Here is a 16,219-nt window from a genome sequence, read left to right on the forward strand (position 1 = left end):
GGAGTGCTGGTAGCATAGGGACTGAGGGGGGAGTCTACATAGCCAGACAATCCTGCTGTCAGGGTGCCAATGCCTGAGATGATGGGGGCGTCCAGGATTTCCAGGTTTATGGATCTTGGGTAGCAGATAGAATACCCCTGCTCAGGGTTCTAGGGGTGTGTCTGTGCGGATTTGCTCTTGTGCTTTTTCAGGGAGTTTCTTGAGCAGATGGTGTAGTTTCTTTTGGTAACCATCAGTGTGATCAGAGGGTAATGGCTTGTAGAATGTGGTGTTGGAGAGCAGCCTTGCAGCTTCTTGTTCATATTCCGACCTATTCATGATGACGACAGCACCTCCTTTGTGAGCCTTTTTTATTATGATGTCAGAGTTGTTTCTGAGGCTGTGGATGGCACTGTGTTCTGCATGGCTGAGGTTATGGGGCAAGTGATGCTGATTTTTCCACAATTTCAGCCCGTGCATGTCGGCAGAAGCTCTCTGTGTAGAAGTCCAGTCTGTTGTTTCGACCTTCGGGGGGAGTCCACCCAGAATCCTTCTTTTTGTAGTGTTAGTAGGATGGTCTCTGTGTGTTAGTATGTTGTTCAGAGGTGTGTTGGAAATATTCCTTGAGTCGGAGACATCGAAAATAGGATTCTAGGTCACCGCAGAACTGTATCATGTTCTTGGGTGTGGAGGGGCAGAAGCGTCCTAGTGTTAATTAACAAGGAATGTCCTGGTGTGAGGTTTCTCTAAGGGTAGAAGGTGGAGAAGCTTCCTGAGGGAAGGTAGGGAGTAGGAGGTAGGTTTTGCTGGCATCTTTGTGTGAGAATGTCCTTCATGGGGGTTTCTAGAGTACAGAGGTCTTTATAAATAGCCCCACTGGCAGGGAATGTCCTAACCTTGGGACAACTTCAGAAAAGGTTGAGAACTTCATCAACAACATGGTTTTAGCAGATTGGGATTATTATCCTAACCTTGGTTTACCTTTAGGAGGGGAAAGGAGCATCACGTTCATAGCTTGGTGTTAGCTGGCAGAAGGAATGCCCTGATCTAGCTAATCTCAGAGGGAGCTGCATTAACCCGATAGCTCTCTTCAATTGCCTTTCCCTGCTTGTTTTTGCCCCCTTACCAGATTTAAATTGGGTCTGCAGCTCAAGCCCTGGACCCCAGCCATGTGCATGTATAGAGATCACCTTACAAGGGTGGGATTTGCACGTGCCTTCAATGTATAACTCTCCCTGCTTGTATGGGGGGCTTCTCTTGGGCTGGAGAGTGATGTATGCAGGAGCATAGAGGGAGCCATTGGAGGCAGCCTTAGCCTTGGGAGAGCTCCACTGAAAAGCAGGAAGGTGTTTGGAAGTGATTTGCCCCTGTTTTCTCACATTCTGTATTTATCCTTCAGTTGGCAGAGACTTTCTCTATGGCACGCTGAGAAGACAGAAGACCTATACGTGGTAAAGCAGCAAAGATCTAGGCTCCCGTGGGGCTGACAAACCCAAGCCCATCTTCTGGTTGCTTCCCTGCAACGGACCCCGGTTCACTGCTACTAAAAAAAAGAGGGCACTTCCGTCAAGGAGTGTGTTTCGCCTCAGCCCAAATACGAGTTGGACCACGGGTCTCCGGACAGCATGGTGGTGCAGAATAAGCTGGACACGGGAGACCCCAGGAAAGCGGTCCTTTTGGAGCCATTTGTCCATCAGGTTGGGGGCCACATGAGCATGATGAAATATGATGAGCACACCATCTGCAAGCCCCTCATCTCCCAGGAGCAGTGGTTCTACGAGTCGCTCCCCACGGCCATTAAGCAGTTCACGCCTCAGTACAAAGGTAAGAAGGAGCTGGATGATCCAGGAGAGAACTGCAGGGACAGGGGAGGGAGAGTTTACTAATGGTAGCCATGATCAGAAGAGAAGATGTTAGCTACCCATAATTTCATCGATCCTTTCCTTCCCTTGAGGACAAAGGGCCCGATTCTCTTCTGGCTCTTTGGGTTTAATGCCATTGGCTTCCATGAAGTCATTCCTCATTTACCCGGTGTAAGAGGAGATTCTGGGCCAGTCAACATACTTCCAAAATATGGTCCAAGCCCTGAGTACCTTTGCATGAGTAAAAGTGGAGTAAACTCCCATTCGTTTCAGTGTTTTGCCTGAGTGAAGATGTCAGGATTTGGCTATCTGACTCCAGGACCCACAAATGTAACTGATTTTCTTCGCCTTTATTTTAAGCTTCCTGGTTTTGCAAAATTAAGCTGAGAAACTCGCATCAGGTTCCACCTATTGAATTCCCTGGTACTTGCTGTTTCCAGTGGAGCTGAAAATAATGCGAAAACATCCTTTCTTGTTGTATTTTGACTCTTAGCCTCCACTAAGTGCATTACATGGGGAAAAAATTAAATGCTATCTTAACATCTTACATCTTCAAAAAAGGCTGTTTCTCTTGTCCTTCAATTGTAATGGAGTCATTGAGGATGAGCAGATTAGGGGGTGGGGGGGAAGAGAGCGATTGAGAATGTGTGTGTGTAAAGGAGGTCTGCTCTTTGGAATCTCCAACACTTTGTAGACTTTCTCAACATTCTTAGCAATACTGGATGGTTCTTATACACACTCTCTTTCAATCTTGCGATCACTGTACAGAAAATTATGTGGATTACTAAGATCAGCCTTTTTATCTTAGCTTCTAAAAACTAGCAGATCATCTCTGATGTCTAGATTGGGCGTCTTTCTAACAAAGTAGAGCGCCTGCTCCACCACATGATTGAGCTAGATGCTGGAATCACAGCATGGCCTGTGTTATGCAGGAAGTCAGACTAGCTGCTCATAATGGTCCCTTCTGAATCTATGAAGCGGTGAATTTTAACAAGAGGAGTAAGTGATAAAGTCCTTGTTGAATTCCAGGTAGGATTCCTCCAGATAACAGGGGTTTTGGCTGGACTCTAGTGGTTAGTGCTTCTCACTCAACAGAAATGTGAATTCTGGCCAAATGCCCCCTTTTGGAGCGTGGGTGTTTGAGCAAGTGAGTCACTGGGAGCTCTCCAAAGGTTAACTGTTCATGCAAAGAGTGAGAGATGTAGCGCTTAAGTCAGGGGTCTCAAACTCAAATGACCCCGAGGGCCGCATGAGGACTAGTGCATTGGCCCGAGGGCCGCATCACTGACACGCCCCCTTGCTGCCCCTGGCCCCACCCCCAATCCACCCCTTCCATGAGGCCCCACCCCTGCCCTGTCTCTTCTCCACCTCCTCCCCTAAGCGCGCGGCTCCCCGCTCCTCCCCCCTCCCTCCTGGAAAGTGCTAAGCGCCACCAACAGCTGTTTGGTGGCTTGGCGGCGGGGCACTTAGGCAGCGGGTCCCGGAACAGAAGGGGCCCCCCACCGCCGAAGACCGGGCTGCGCTTCGGCGGCGGCGGGTCCCTCTTTTCCCCACCCCGGACGTTCTCGCTTCCCACCCCGGCCCCGGCCGGTCCCGCTTCCCTCCCCCACCCCCCGGCCCGGCCCGGCCCCGGCGGGTCTCGCTTCCCTTCCCCACCCCCGGCCCGGCCCGGCGAGTCTCGCTTCCCTTCCACCCCCCCCCCGGCCCGGCCCGGCCCTGGCGGGTCTCGCTTCCCTCCCCCACCCCCCGGCCCGGCCCGGCGGGTCTCGCTTCCCTTCCCCGCCCCCCCCGGCCCAGCCCGGCCCGGCCCCGGCGGGTCTCGCTTCCCTCCCCCACCCCCCGGCCCGGCCCGGCCCCGGCGGGTCTCGCTTCCCGTCCCCACCCCCGGCCCGGCCCGGCGGGTCTCGCTCCCCTCCCCCCCCCCCCCGCCCGGCCCGGCGGGTCTCGCTTCCCTTCCCCGCCCCCCCCGGCCCGGCCCGGCCCGGCCCGGCCCCGGCGGGTCTCGCTTCCCTCCCCCGGCCCGGCCCGGCCCCGGCGGGTCTCGCTTCCCTTCCCCGGCCCGGCCCGGCGGGTCTCGCTTCCCTTCCCCCCCCCCGGCCCGGCCCCAGCGGGTCTCGCGTCCCTGCCCCCCCCCCGGCCCGGCCCGGCGGGTCTCGCTTCCCTTCCCCCACCCCCCGGCCCGGCCCCGGCGGCTCCCGCTTCCCCCCCCCCCTTACCCGAGCGCGTCTCCGGCGAGGCCTGAGCTTCGTCCCGCTCAGAGCCGCGTGGTGAGGGGGCGGGGCTGTGAGCTCCACGCCGACCGCAGCGCTCAGCCCAGAGCTCCCAGCCCCGCCCCCTCCCCACGCGGCTCGGATCGGGGCGGGGCTCAGGCGCTCGGACGGAGACTCGGCGCTCTATGCGCCGAGGCTCCAGGAGAGGGGCGGAGGCGGGAGCCTCCGCTTTTCTCTTGGGGGCCCCTGCGGAGCCCGGGGCCCGGGGCAAATTGCCCCCTTTGCCCCCCCCTCTGGGCGGCCCTGGGGAGCTCCGCGGGCTGCAGGGAAGAGCTCCGCGAGCCGCATGCGGCCCGCGGGCCGCATGTTTGAGACCCCTGGCTTAAGTCAATGTAGTTAGATCAATGCCGTGTCAGTGTAGACACTGCGTTGCTTTCATTCACGGTTGCTGCCTTTCAGACACCGCTCCACACTAGCAGTGAAACCGGTGCAAGTGCTCCTGGTGAGGACACGCACCGCCGACACAAGGAGCTTAGTGTGGTTGTGTAAAACCGATTCAATTACTGCTGTGGCTGTACATCAACATAACTTAAGTCAACTTAATGTTGTCGTGTAGATTTCCCCTTTCTGTGTGGAGACTTGGCACCAGTTTAAAGTAGGCTCATGTAGGTGAATTAAGAGGTGCAAGCAAGGCGGATGTGAGCCAGGCTTAAACTGATATAAGGGTGTCCACACACAAAGTTGCTCCAGTTTAACGACGTGGGTGCAGCCTCACACCTTTAGTTAAACAGGTCCACGCTACGGGTAGACCAGGCCCAGTAAGAACAGCTTGAGGGATAACAAGCGCTTGTGGCAGGTGTCATGCTGTCAGCTTCAGCCCATGCGACAGTCAGGATTCTGGACCAAGATCAGCGAAGTGGCAGCAGTCTAGCCAGGAAGAGGGTGAGGCTGCTGAATTATGATCCAGGAAGAGGTGGAGGAGTAGGCGGTGCAAGAGGAGGGGAGGGCTCATGATCTTTTCCGAAGAGACAGAAAAAAGAAAAGGGGACGAGGGGGAAGCCCTTTTGCACGTGGTGGTGACGAGAGCATCCAAAGACATCCCCGTTTCATGTGCCGAGCCTTTCCCCACCTGATGCGGCCGTTCCGCTTTGGTAACGCGAGACGGTGTCACCGCGAGCCCAGTGTCATGTTAGCGCTCGAGTGCCATCCGCATATCTGAGATGCCAGTGACCAGCCTGGGAGAAACCGTCCTCCTCGCTGGGCATTGCTGCCAGCCAGTGGAGCAAACGGCTGCCTCTGTGACAGCAGCAAATAGTCGTTCAACTAGCAAGTTTCCTCCTCAAGATTTTCTCTTGGAGGGTTTTATTTTGGCCGCAACAAGAGCAGTGGAAACCTTGGCTTGCGATGGCTGGCTGCGGAGCTCGTCTGTTTCAGAGACCTCCTGCCACTTCTCCTTACTAAGTAGCTGCTTTTATAGTTACCTGCATTCCCTCAGGGTCAAAGTCACCCCTGTGCTGAGGGCCCAGCACAACCTGGGCACTGCTTACATCATAAGAAGTTCAAAGGGGGGGGGGTGCGCGATCCATCCAAGGGTTGTACTGTCTTGGCCTTGAGCTGCCACACATCCCTGATAATTTCTCTCCCCTAAAAATACACTGGCACCCTTCCCTATTTCCCCCTCTTGAGACTCTGGCTGAGCTTTCTGTTCTCTGCCCTCCTTGTCACTGGGCCTTCAGCTGGAGTAAGATCTTCCCTGCTAGGAAGCGAGCAGAGCAAGGACCCTGCACCGTTATCCTCCTGCTTCTGAACTGCTGCAGAGATTAACATGAACTAATGAGCTTGCGGCGAGCTTGGCACCTGGGTACCTGCAGCCAGCAGGCGCTTCCTGACAGGAGGCCCAACAGTGAGGACTCTGAGCCTGGGGAGGGACGTGGGGTGGGGAGGGTGCATCATGCCACTGGGCCTGTTTTAGAGGAAGGATTATTACTCTCCCTGAGCTTCTATCTCTTGCTGTAACAAGCTCGTATGGTGCTCCCAAATATCTGCCTGCTGCCGGCTAACTGAGCTAAGCGCACACCTGTGACAAACATGCACAGCAGCTGAATTGTCAAAGATTATATGTCAGCAGCATGAGTCTCATGCCTGTTGCTTTATTTCCAGTAGCTCGGAAAGGGGGTTCTACAGGAGACTGGTTTTGGTGTGCTGGAGAAATGAGCCTGATCTGGCTGCCCTGACTCAGTCCACACTCCTACCCAACACCCATACCCACCCAGCTGGTAATTTCTCCATACACACAGCACACATCCCTTATAATTTCTCTTCTAACTCAGTACACATTACATAGGCCTTATCACTTAATACACATGGACCCATTCTCTCACACACACGCATATTCTTCATCGGCTTTCATTGTGTGATCTGAGGGCGCTGAAGCCTCAACAACTTTCAAAGTGAGCCAAACAAAATGGAAGGTCATTCATTCCTTTCCTAGGGCCCAGTACTGTGTGTTTTGCCTGAGTAAGAATAGCAAGTTCTGATCCCCTAGTTTGCAGAAAATGAGAGAAATATATGTAGAAGCTGGAGACCTCCAAGCCAAATGATGCTCTGTACAACTGTTTCTCCAGCAAGATATAGTAGAGGCCAGGGAAAAATAATACATTGCATTTCTATAGTGACTTTTGTCCTGAAAGATTCCAAAGCACAGAGAACCAGTGAGATGGAGCGATCTCTGGGGAGGAGCTGTCAACCAGGTGGATGGGACAGCCGGTAACACAACAGTTTCCCTGCTGAGAGGATGCCCTTTGTTTCTTTGTGGATGTAAGCCCTTGAAATAGACTTTTCTTTATATACGGGTAGCATTTAATTATCCCTCATTAGGAAATGACTGAGGCTGGCCTGTAAGCTGTCATTCCCTCACTCAGCAATAACCTGACCTTTGGTTAATGAGACTCTGCCACGGGTTGTAATGCAGAACTAGCCTAGTGCCCCTGGGACAATGAGGAGGTTTGTGGCTGTCAGCCCCTGCAGCCTGGCCAGACTCTCACTGATAAAGGAAGTGTTCATTTTTTTTTGGGAATAATAGTCTCAGTTAAATTCCTGCATGCTGGCATCTATTAACCCTTTCAGTGTGAGTCAGGAAATGTGAACTGATTTTGCTAAGAGACACAGCTCAGGGCTGCTCTAAGCTATGATGGTTTGTTGCAGCCCACTAAAGGTCTTTATATATGTAGGGATTGCTGGAGTACTGTATGTTCTGGGCATGCCCTCTCCTGATCTAATACACCCCTCTGCTCGGAGACAGGTGGATGGAAATGGAAGAGGCTTGCACTGAGCTGGCTGTACAACAGGTGAGGATTCCCCCATGCCTGATCTTCAGAGGTGACAAATAATCGTAGCACCAGTTGAAGTCAGTGGAGACCATGGGTTTCCAGCATCTCTGAAAATCAGACTCAGTATTTCCATTAGCTAGAAAAAGATCCTTAAAACAAAATTAGATTAGCCTTGAAAAAACATGGTTTAAATTAGCTTTGTGAAACCAAAGCATAATAGTGAGATTTGGAAAACTTCCAAAAGGTTTACCCGTTCCTGCTTATCCCTTATCACCATTGTTGCTGAGTGACTTCCAATCAATAACAAATTTCGTCCTTTGCCTGTGAGGGAGGGGAGTGTACCATCTCCCTTTTACACATGGGGAACTGAGGCACAGAGAGGCATAGTGATTTGCCTGAAGTTGCACAGGGAGTCTGTAGCAGAGCCAGCAATCAAACACAGATCTCAGACTCCAAAGACTTTATCACCTTCCTACTATCAGTCCTTTAGCCCTCTTCCTGACTGGGCCATTGGTAACCCTCACAGAAGACTATGTAAACCTTAGGCCAGATCCTGTGCTGGTGGAAACCAGCATAGCTCTACTGAAGTCAATGGAGCCTCATTGATTTCCACCAGCTGAGGATCTGGCCCTTATCTCTAGCACTTGTTGACTGGATGTCGGTGACCAGCAGCTGAGGTTTGACATTGATGGAACGAGAAATCGGAGCAGGGATAAACTAAACTTTTAGCATAGTCAAGTCTCCACCCTCTCCAGTCCCTACTCTCCTGGGATCCATTGTCAGGGTCTCTAGATAACCAGACAAATAACACCAGCTATCTTCTAACAAACTAATCAGCTGCTGCGTCAAAGGCTAATATTTCTGAGGTCAGAAATGACCCCTCTCTGTTTTCCAAATAAGCAACAAACTCTTTCTGTAATACCATAATACCCCGTCCATGCAATTTCAACATTCATCAAAATGCCCCGTGTTATGAACTGCTTTATGAGCTGACTCTCATTACTTTGCAGTTTAAAGGGATACACTGTGTTCAGCGTAAGTCTAAATGTTCTATAAAATCTAATTGTAACCCACCATTGCATGACTTTTTAAATTATGTTTTCCTCCCCAAATTTTCCCAGCGATGCCAACTCTCACTATGGTATTGTGTCCCAGGAAACTTAGTGTTTTTCTGAAAGCCCCAACTCCTGGAATCCTGTGATTAGGTGAGAAACTCAACTTTCATTTTTTTAAAAAGAATAAGTTTATGTCCCTTATACTTACAGAGAAAAGCTAGAAAACGTTTCCTGAGTGCACCCTAAGGGCTCAAAAACCAGAAGACAAATAAATAGAACCCAAAACTTCTTATTTATTTATTAATTTTATTTGGTTTTTAAACCAATCTCCTGATTTGGGGGAGGGGGGAGGGGAGGGGAGGCTGACACATGATTTTGGAATGCTTGGTGTTGGAAAGAATACATTTCCCTGCCTTGTTTGCAACCCAGACACCACAGAATTGAAGTAATTTGTGGTAATTAAGGCCTTGATCCTGCAACTGTAGCTGCATGGACTTTCCTCTGCATGCATGCAGAGCCCCAATTAAGTCTAGGATGCCCCAGGTGGAAGAAGGGACCTACCCATGCATATGCAGTTTCAGCCTAGTTTCCCTGTCCAATTTGTGTGAAATAATAATTAATAATAATAATAATTAATACCTAACTCTTCTAATGCTTCTCACCCATTGCTCTCACAACTCTCTACAAAGGAGGTCGGTATCTTTATCCCTATTTTACACATTGGCCTGGTGGGTTTACGTGACAATATTACACAGCTGCTTCAGGGAAAAGCACCTGCATTCTAAGCATTTTTCTGTAGCTCACCAGAATGCAGGACTGAATGAGCCTGACCCTAGGGTTTGTCCTGGAGCTGTGCAGTGTTGCCTGGAGTAGTTAAGGCATCAAACGCCTGCAGATTCGGCGACAGCCTTGTTGTGTTGTTTTGCTTTGTTTTTCCTTTTCGCCGGTGACATCTCAATGAGTTTTGCAGTAAGTGGCAATAAAGCTGTGATCCTTTTGTGCTAGCACAGGTAGCTTTTGTCTCTTCCCACTGCACAAGCCACTGCTGGGAGAGACAAGGCTGGGCACATTCAAAAGAGGGGAACTATTTTCCCATAAGGAGGAAGAGAAGGTTAAATGTCAGAAGGAATATTCTTGAGACCTCTGTCTGTCGCCAATTGGCGCGTATAGATGTCCCCTGTCTCTACTGTTAGCCCCTCTTGGGGCTTAGGGACCATTATGTAATGCTGACACTGTGCACAATATTGTTCAAATGTCATCATTTAAATCCAACACCGTGTTAGTGCTCTTTAAAGCGCATCTGCACAGACTTGGCAGCTCACTTACCCATTTCAGGCAGATCAGATGACCTTGAGACAAGCGTTCTCCCTCCCTTCCACCCCCCTGTCTCTCAGTGCTGTCTGTCTAGGTTGGAGCTGGCTACAGGATTATGGATTTATTTTTCAGGCCCACTTCTGTTCAGCTTCCTATTGCGCATGGCAGTAAATAAGCAGACTTTTACATTTAAAAATAAAGACGCGAGAGAAGAGGTAGCAAGCTACATAGCAAAACAAATTGTAGAGATGCCTCTTGCATGCAGATAGCTTCTGTAAATATACTCTGTCTGCCTAGCTTGCTTTGTATAGAATGGGACGGAATTTTTGGTGGGACCGAAAGGAAGGGAATGGAAAGCACTTTAATGCAACAAAGCTTTGCTTTCCGATAAGAAACCCACAGTTGGAATAAAAGAGCAGTACAGCAGCAGCCAATATGCCTTAAACCAGGGCCGCCCAGAGGGGGGGGCAAGTGGGGCAATTTGCCCCAGGCCCTAGGCCCTGCAGGGGCCCCCACGAGAGTTTTTTTGGGGCCCTGGAGTGGGGTCCTTCACTCGCTCTGGGGGCCCCGGAAAATTTTCGCGGGGCCCGGGCCCCCGGAGCATCTTCCACTCCGGATCTTTGGCGGCGGGGGTCCTTCCGGGGAAGAAGGACCCCTGCAGCCGAATTACCACTGAAGCGGGACCCGTTGCCAAAATGCCAGGTCTTTGGCGGTAATTTGGCAGCGGGGGGGCCCCGCTGCGGGTCTTTGGGGCACTTTGGGGGCCCCCCGCCGCCAAAGACCCCAGGCCCCCTGAATCCTCTGGGCAGCCCTGCCTTAAACCATGTATTATATATTTGTTTTGTGAATTTACAGTATGTCAGTTATGTGACATAAGCAAAATTAGCCCAGTCCCATAGTGCTATATACCATGAAACAAAATATATTTATTAAAGCTGGGATTTTCAAGTGTGTCCATATTCCATTGAAATTTTGATGCCTCGCTGCCCTTGAAAAATGTCCCTATTAATCTTCATATTAATATAAGATATTTAAGACCTATCTGTTTCCTGCTATATAGAACATATAGGGCAAGACCAGCATGATTCAATGGGGTTATTATGCTGATTTACACTATCTGATGCTATGGGACAGCTTTTGAATGTTGCACCCAGCATTTGAGATATAGCTACAATATATTTGATAAGAAATATACTCTGAAAACAGACTGTAGAGTTAACATTGAGGGGGTCTTACGTTTGTCTCACAGTGATTGCATCGAGTCAGCCTAGATGAAATTGTTTTCATATCTGCTGGCTCTGCAATTCAAACTGGGAATCTGAGAGGCAAGCTGGATGTATTACTGGTTCTTGCATGATCATCTCTAATCCAGGCTTGGTAACTGGAATTTAATTTACAATTCTGGGGGTGATGCACAAGCCAGAATAAAATCTAGCTCCCTCTCTTTAAACTGTGCTGGTATTGCAGTGCTAGCACAAGGGGAGAGTGGGAAGGGAAGGTCCAGATTTTCGGAAATGCTGAGCACCCACAACTCCATCTGAAGTGGATGCTTAGCACCTCCATAATTCAGGCCATGAGCGCTTGTTTTAGTCAGCAAAGTCAGCAGATATGACTTTGAAGACAAGCAGGGGGGTAGTTCAGTGGAGTAAGAAACTGCCATTTTCACAGTCATTTTCTGACGGTAATCTCTCGCTAAATGGAAAGATGGGGGCTTCCATAATTGTTTTATCATATTTCCTTCAGAAAACAGAATTTCCTTGTTTCTAAACTGCAAAAATACATCTCCCTTCAAAGACTAATGGGGAGGTTTCCACCTAGTGATTTCTAGATAGGAAAACCAGATCTCTATTTTGCCAAGTGGTGTGGTTCTTGCTGTTGGTGGCTTTTGTAGGTCCCTAAAGCCATCATTATGAGCTGCTTTTGGACTGTGGTTACCATTGTGGGAGTTGGAAATGACTGGGCACTGCTGTGAGCAGCTCACATGGCTGGAATCCTGTCTCTCACTGAAAGGGCGATGCTCTGAAAATGCCTGCACTGCTGGACTCTGGGCTGGCACTGCTCTGAGGAAGTTCACAATGCAGGAGTGATTGATAGAATTGACAGAGAAGTTCTCACTGTCAAATCAGGGCTGTCCTTAGCAAGGGGACCACTGCAGTCAACCTTTCCCTGAAAGGTGATAGCTGCCTCATACACAAGCCATGCCCATGAATCATTTGTCATTTGAAGCGCCGAGGCACGGGTCCCTGTTACTAAAACTTTACTAAGAGAAGGATAAATACATAAAAGGTTGCATTGCAGAAAGGTTCAGCCATGTGATGCCTATCAAAGTCAATGGAAGTTGCACAGCTAAAATACTGGGGGATGTTTTGAATATTTAAGGATGGTGCCTAATGGTTAGCATTCCAGGCTTTCACCAATAGGTGTCACTGTCCGGCCTCATAAGTCAAGCAAGAGACGGGAATGTATCCAATTAGTGTTCTCTCCTGTGCCCCCCAATGGCAGTATGAAGTGGTTGCAGAGGCAGTCTTCCATTCCTGGTGGTCTTTAACTCCTAGGGAAAAACCAGTACAGTGCATTGGAAGGCCAAGCCCATGCCAGCGTAGCTGATGCATACAAAGGTAATTACTGTGGGCCACACGTTCACGTGCTTTTGGAGATTTGCCTTGGTTTGCAATCGGAACAATGTCCTCCAACTGGGGCATTATTGGCTAACTCCACGGCCACTGATAGATTTAATGCTGTTGTCTACAATCCCCCCAGCCCCCACCCCAAACCTTTTGGAATTTGGAAGGCTCTAAGTCACCAGGGTATCCTTTTATTTCAACAGTCCATTTGTTACAGTGCAAAGTGTGATAAAATAGGTCATGCTGCTAAGATACTGTTACACTTGCTCTTGTTTATAATCTGATAAACTATTCAAGACCAGCTTTCTAAGTAGTCAGTCTTCCTCTGTATTTTTCAATGGTAGGGGTTTTATTTTGCAGCCATTAAAAATGCCATTGGACACTTATAAGAAATCTGAAGATTGACTTCAGTGGAGTTATATTAGAGATGAGTTTGGCTCAGAGTAATGGGGAAAGCTGCAGGAATGAGTGAGAAATCCTTCGGCAAACAAAGCTATTTTAATACATAATGTATTCATGGATGGATATACAATAGTTCTGCATGGCACTTGTGTAGGACTTTTCATTGGCAGAGCTCACTGTGCCTGAGAAGAGAGTCCTTGTTGCCAAGTGGGGAAGCTGAAGCACAGAGAGGCTTCACCAGCAAGCGAGGGGCTCGACATTGCTGAAAATCAAGCCTAGGGTGTCTCAAATTGGGTTTCCCAAAAACAGAGGTATCCAAAATTAGAGGCTGCAATTGACATTGAGTCAGGGCAGAGCTGGGCCTGGAACTGCAGTCTCCTAGGCCAGAGTTCTATCTGCCTCTCCTGGACAGAATGTTAGACCTGCTCAGATGCAACTGCCTGGAGAACACTTGGAGACCACAAGACCCTATTGCTGGTACAGGCAATGGATATGACTTAATGCTGAAGACCTATTATTTTGGAGCAGAAATTCCTTAGTTCTGTCCATGCTAATGACCACGAAGTCCTGTGTGGCCACGGAATCACTGCAATAGGCACTTCCTTACCTGTGCTTTACCGAAACTCCTTACAACAGTGCAGCAAGGTTCCTGCAGCCATGGCTCTTCTAAATTCTGGTGCTCTCGTTGATTACAGACGCCTTGCGTGCACACTGACATTTGTTTCAAGGATTCTCCCTCTCTTCCCACCCTCATTTTGTTCCCTGCTGCTGGAAAACCGCTCAAGAGCGAGAGACCTGAATGGCTCCTTGTAAGCGAGCCAAGCTCTCAAGAATCCTGCGTCAGGCCCCTGTTGGTTCAGCTGTTCCATAGCTTGGAAAGAATGAATGCCCAGAGCGGAGTGGAGAATGCAAAGAACATGATGTACAGGACAGCTTCATGTGAGGCAGGAAGGTGGGGGTTGGGTGGAATGGTAGTACATGGGCAAGAGAAGGGGGCATCTAAAAAGCCTTCAGCTATTTTCCAGAGGCTCAGGGACTGCTTACATTTACAGGGCGGAGGATCTGATTTCAGCAGTTGCTAGAGCACTAAGCTATCCCTGGGTAAGTGTATCAAAGTTCTGATACAAGCACCTTGAACAGAGTGGGATGACACCTGGCTAATAATGTAAGCAACGAGTGGTCTGTAGTAGCTCGGTGCAGGTTAACCTGTTGCCTGGGAAATTTTTGTCACATTCACATGATCCTCCCTCCTTTTGTAGGTATCATCTCGGTGTGCCTCAGAAAGGACAGCTTGGGCAACCTAGGTCTGATAGCCAGCCCCAGCCTGCCGACCGACAACTGCAGTTCCTTGGATAAGGAGCATTCGGTGATGCTATGTCAGGAGATCAAGCGGACGTCCACCACCAACAGCGAGCGCTTGTTTGTCAAATGGAGTCAGGCACCTTTCACAAAGACCATCAAAGACAGGTGAATGCCCGGTGCAAGCAAGAGGTGGCTGCATGAGTCGAGGGGCTCTGAAGCAGCACTAGCTCCGCTTGCAATCTGAGCTGAATGCAGACTGATCGCATTTATAGTCTGTGCCTTGTAGGCACGAAGCCCAGGTGGGTGGTATGCTTATGTCTGGCATAGGGATATTCCAAACAAATAATGGGCTGGCATCGGATCTCACTCTGGTTTTGCCACGGTGTAACTCCATTGGCTTCAGTGGCATGACTCCTGATTTACTGCAGTGTAAATTAGATCAGAATCCAGCCATTGGCTTCAGTGGCCTTCTCTCCCTGCAATCTCCCAAAAATATGGGCCAGATTCTGATGTCACTTACACAGGTGCCAATCTGGAGTGACTCTACTAACTAGTGGAGTCACTCCAGATTGACACCTAGGTGATTGTGAAAAAGGCCCAAATCCTGGTCACAAACACCTCTTATTTGACCTCCACTTGCCATCAGGCAGAATTGCAGCCTCTGAATTCTGGAGAGAGGAGGGGATGCGTTTCACCTCCTCTGCCCCAAAAGCAGCAGGAAGGAAGTGAGGCCATGGCTGTGCATCCTGTCCCCCAATCACTGCCCAGAGAAGCTCAACAGCAACAAAAGCCACACAGAGGATAGTGAGCTGCACCCTGTAGAAGGCTGTAAAGGGTATGTATGCAGCCTTTACGCCCATAAGAATACCTCCTGATAGTCTCCTTGCATGGAGCAGTGCTGGACCACCCTCAATGCTGGCTCATGTCTACAACACTCAATGGAGCCCTGAACAGTTGCTCTGCTAGAATTGCAGAGGAGACCCGCCCTGACCTTTTAAATTCTCAAATGTTTTCAGTGAGACGCAGGATCATTCACTCTAACTGGTTCAAAACAGACCCAGCTTAGCTATCGTTTAGAAGTATGATCCAGGTCCCATTAAAGCCAGTGGGAGTTTTGCCACTGACCTCGATGAGAGAGGAGGAATCATACCCATAAGATGGACGAGACCAAGGGCTGAATACACAGGGAGAATGAATCCACTCTCCCCATCAGAGGTGGTCCCTCTAACCCAGAGATAAGGCACATTGGCAGGCAGTTTGCCTGTGGTGCACCTGTTAGGTGGATAAATGGAGATCTCCAGGCTTCAGTGCAATGGATCTGGGCCTCTTCACAGAAGCCAAACTCGCTTTAAAATTGCAATAAAAAAATATTGGCACCAAGCAACCGCCTAACTTCCTGAAAATGACTTTAACTCGGTAACAAAGGATCCCTGCAGGTTAGCCAGGATGAATACTTGTTTCCTCGAGGGCCCCTGAAAATTTCCCTTATCGAGTTTCATACTCTACAAAAGGAGGGGAAAAGGCCAACTTCTTTTCTGGGAGCTTACAACCAAATTTGCTTCTTTGGCGTATTTTGTCTAGCTGCCCCGGGAAGGCGCTCCTGAGGACGGAACTTCAGTACCATACGGACGTCTCTTCGTTCATGGAGGATACAAATGGGAACCAGCCAGAAAGAAAGAGCTATAATCCCTGGGGACTGCACTGCCACCAACTGCACCTGAACCGCATGTCCTCCAAACTTGATGAGAACAAACTACATCGTATCCTTTTTTATTCCAGCCATTCTTGTTGCACTTTGTTTATTGCTTATTTCATAGCGGTGATGCTGAGGGGGGGAAAAGACCAATCTTCTGATGGAGAGTTGATAGTATTTATATTGGCTGCTAATAATGGATCACAATCGTAATCAATGAAACATTTTTATGTGTAGGTTATAACAGGCCCCAAAGCCCTTGGGCATGAATACAATGTATTTAACTGCGTTCTGGATCCTCTCTGGCTGTGTTTAAAAGAAACTCCACATCAGAGGGTGTCCATCCAAAGTCAAGGGAGTCCTTCACGTAACGGGATCAAAACAGCAACAGCTCTTCTCCTTCGTCAGACACGTCATTTGATCACCAGTCATGTGATCAATTCAGCTTA

At 49.5% G+C, this 16,219-nt stretch overlaps 1 protein-coding gene across 2 annotated transcripts in view; it reads left to right on the forward strand.

Moving 5' to 3' along the window:
* The window catches only part of IP6K3 (inositol hexakisphosphate kinase 3), a 50,871-nt gene that overhangs the window by 31,917 nt on the left and 2,735 nt on the right, over positions 1–16,219 (forward strand). For both annotated transcript variants that reach the window (XM_045015522.1, XM_045015521.1), the window contains exons 2-4: positions 1,379–1,803; positions 14,035–14,242; positions 15,659–15,837. In XM_045015522.1, the coding sequence (XP_044871457.1) occupies positions 1,605–1,803; positions 14,035–14,242; positions 15,659–15,837 (586 nt within the window). In that variant the 5' untranslated portion in view covers positions 1,379–1,604. The remainder of the gene's footprint in view (positions 1–1,378; positions 1,804–14,034; positions 14,243–15,658; positions 15,838–16,219) is intronic.

This window comes from Mauremys mutica, chromosome 4 (genome assembly GCF_020497125.1).
Source record: "Mauremys mutica isolate MM-2020 ecotype Southern chromosome 4, ASM2049712v1, whole genome shotgun sequence".
In the NCBI taxonomy this organism is placed as follows: domain Eukaryota; kingdom Metazoa; phylum Chordata; order Testudines; family Geoemydidae; genus Mauremys; species Mauremys mutica.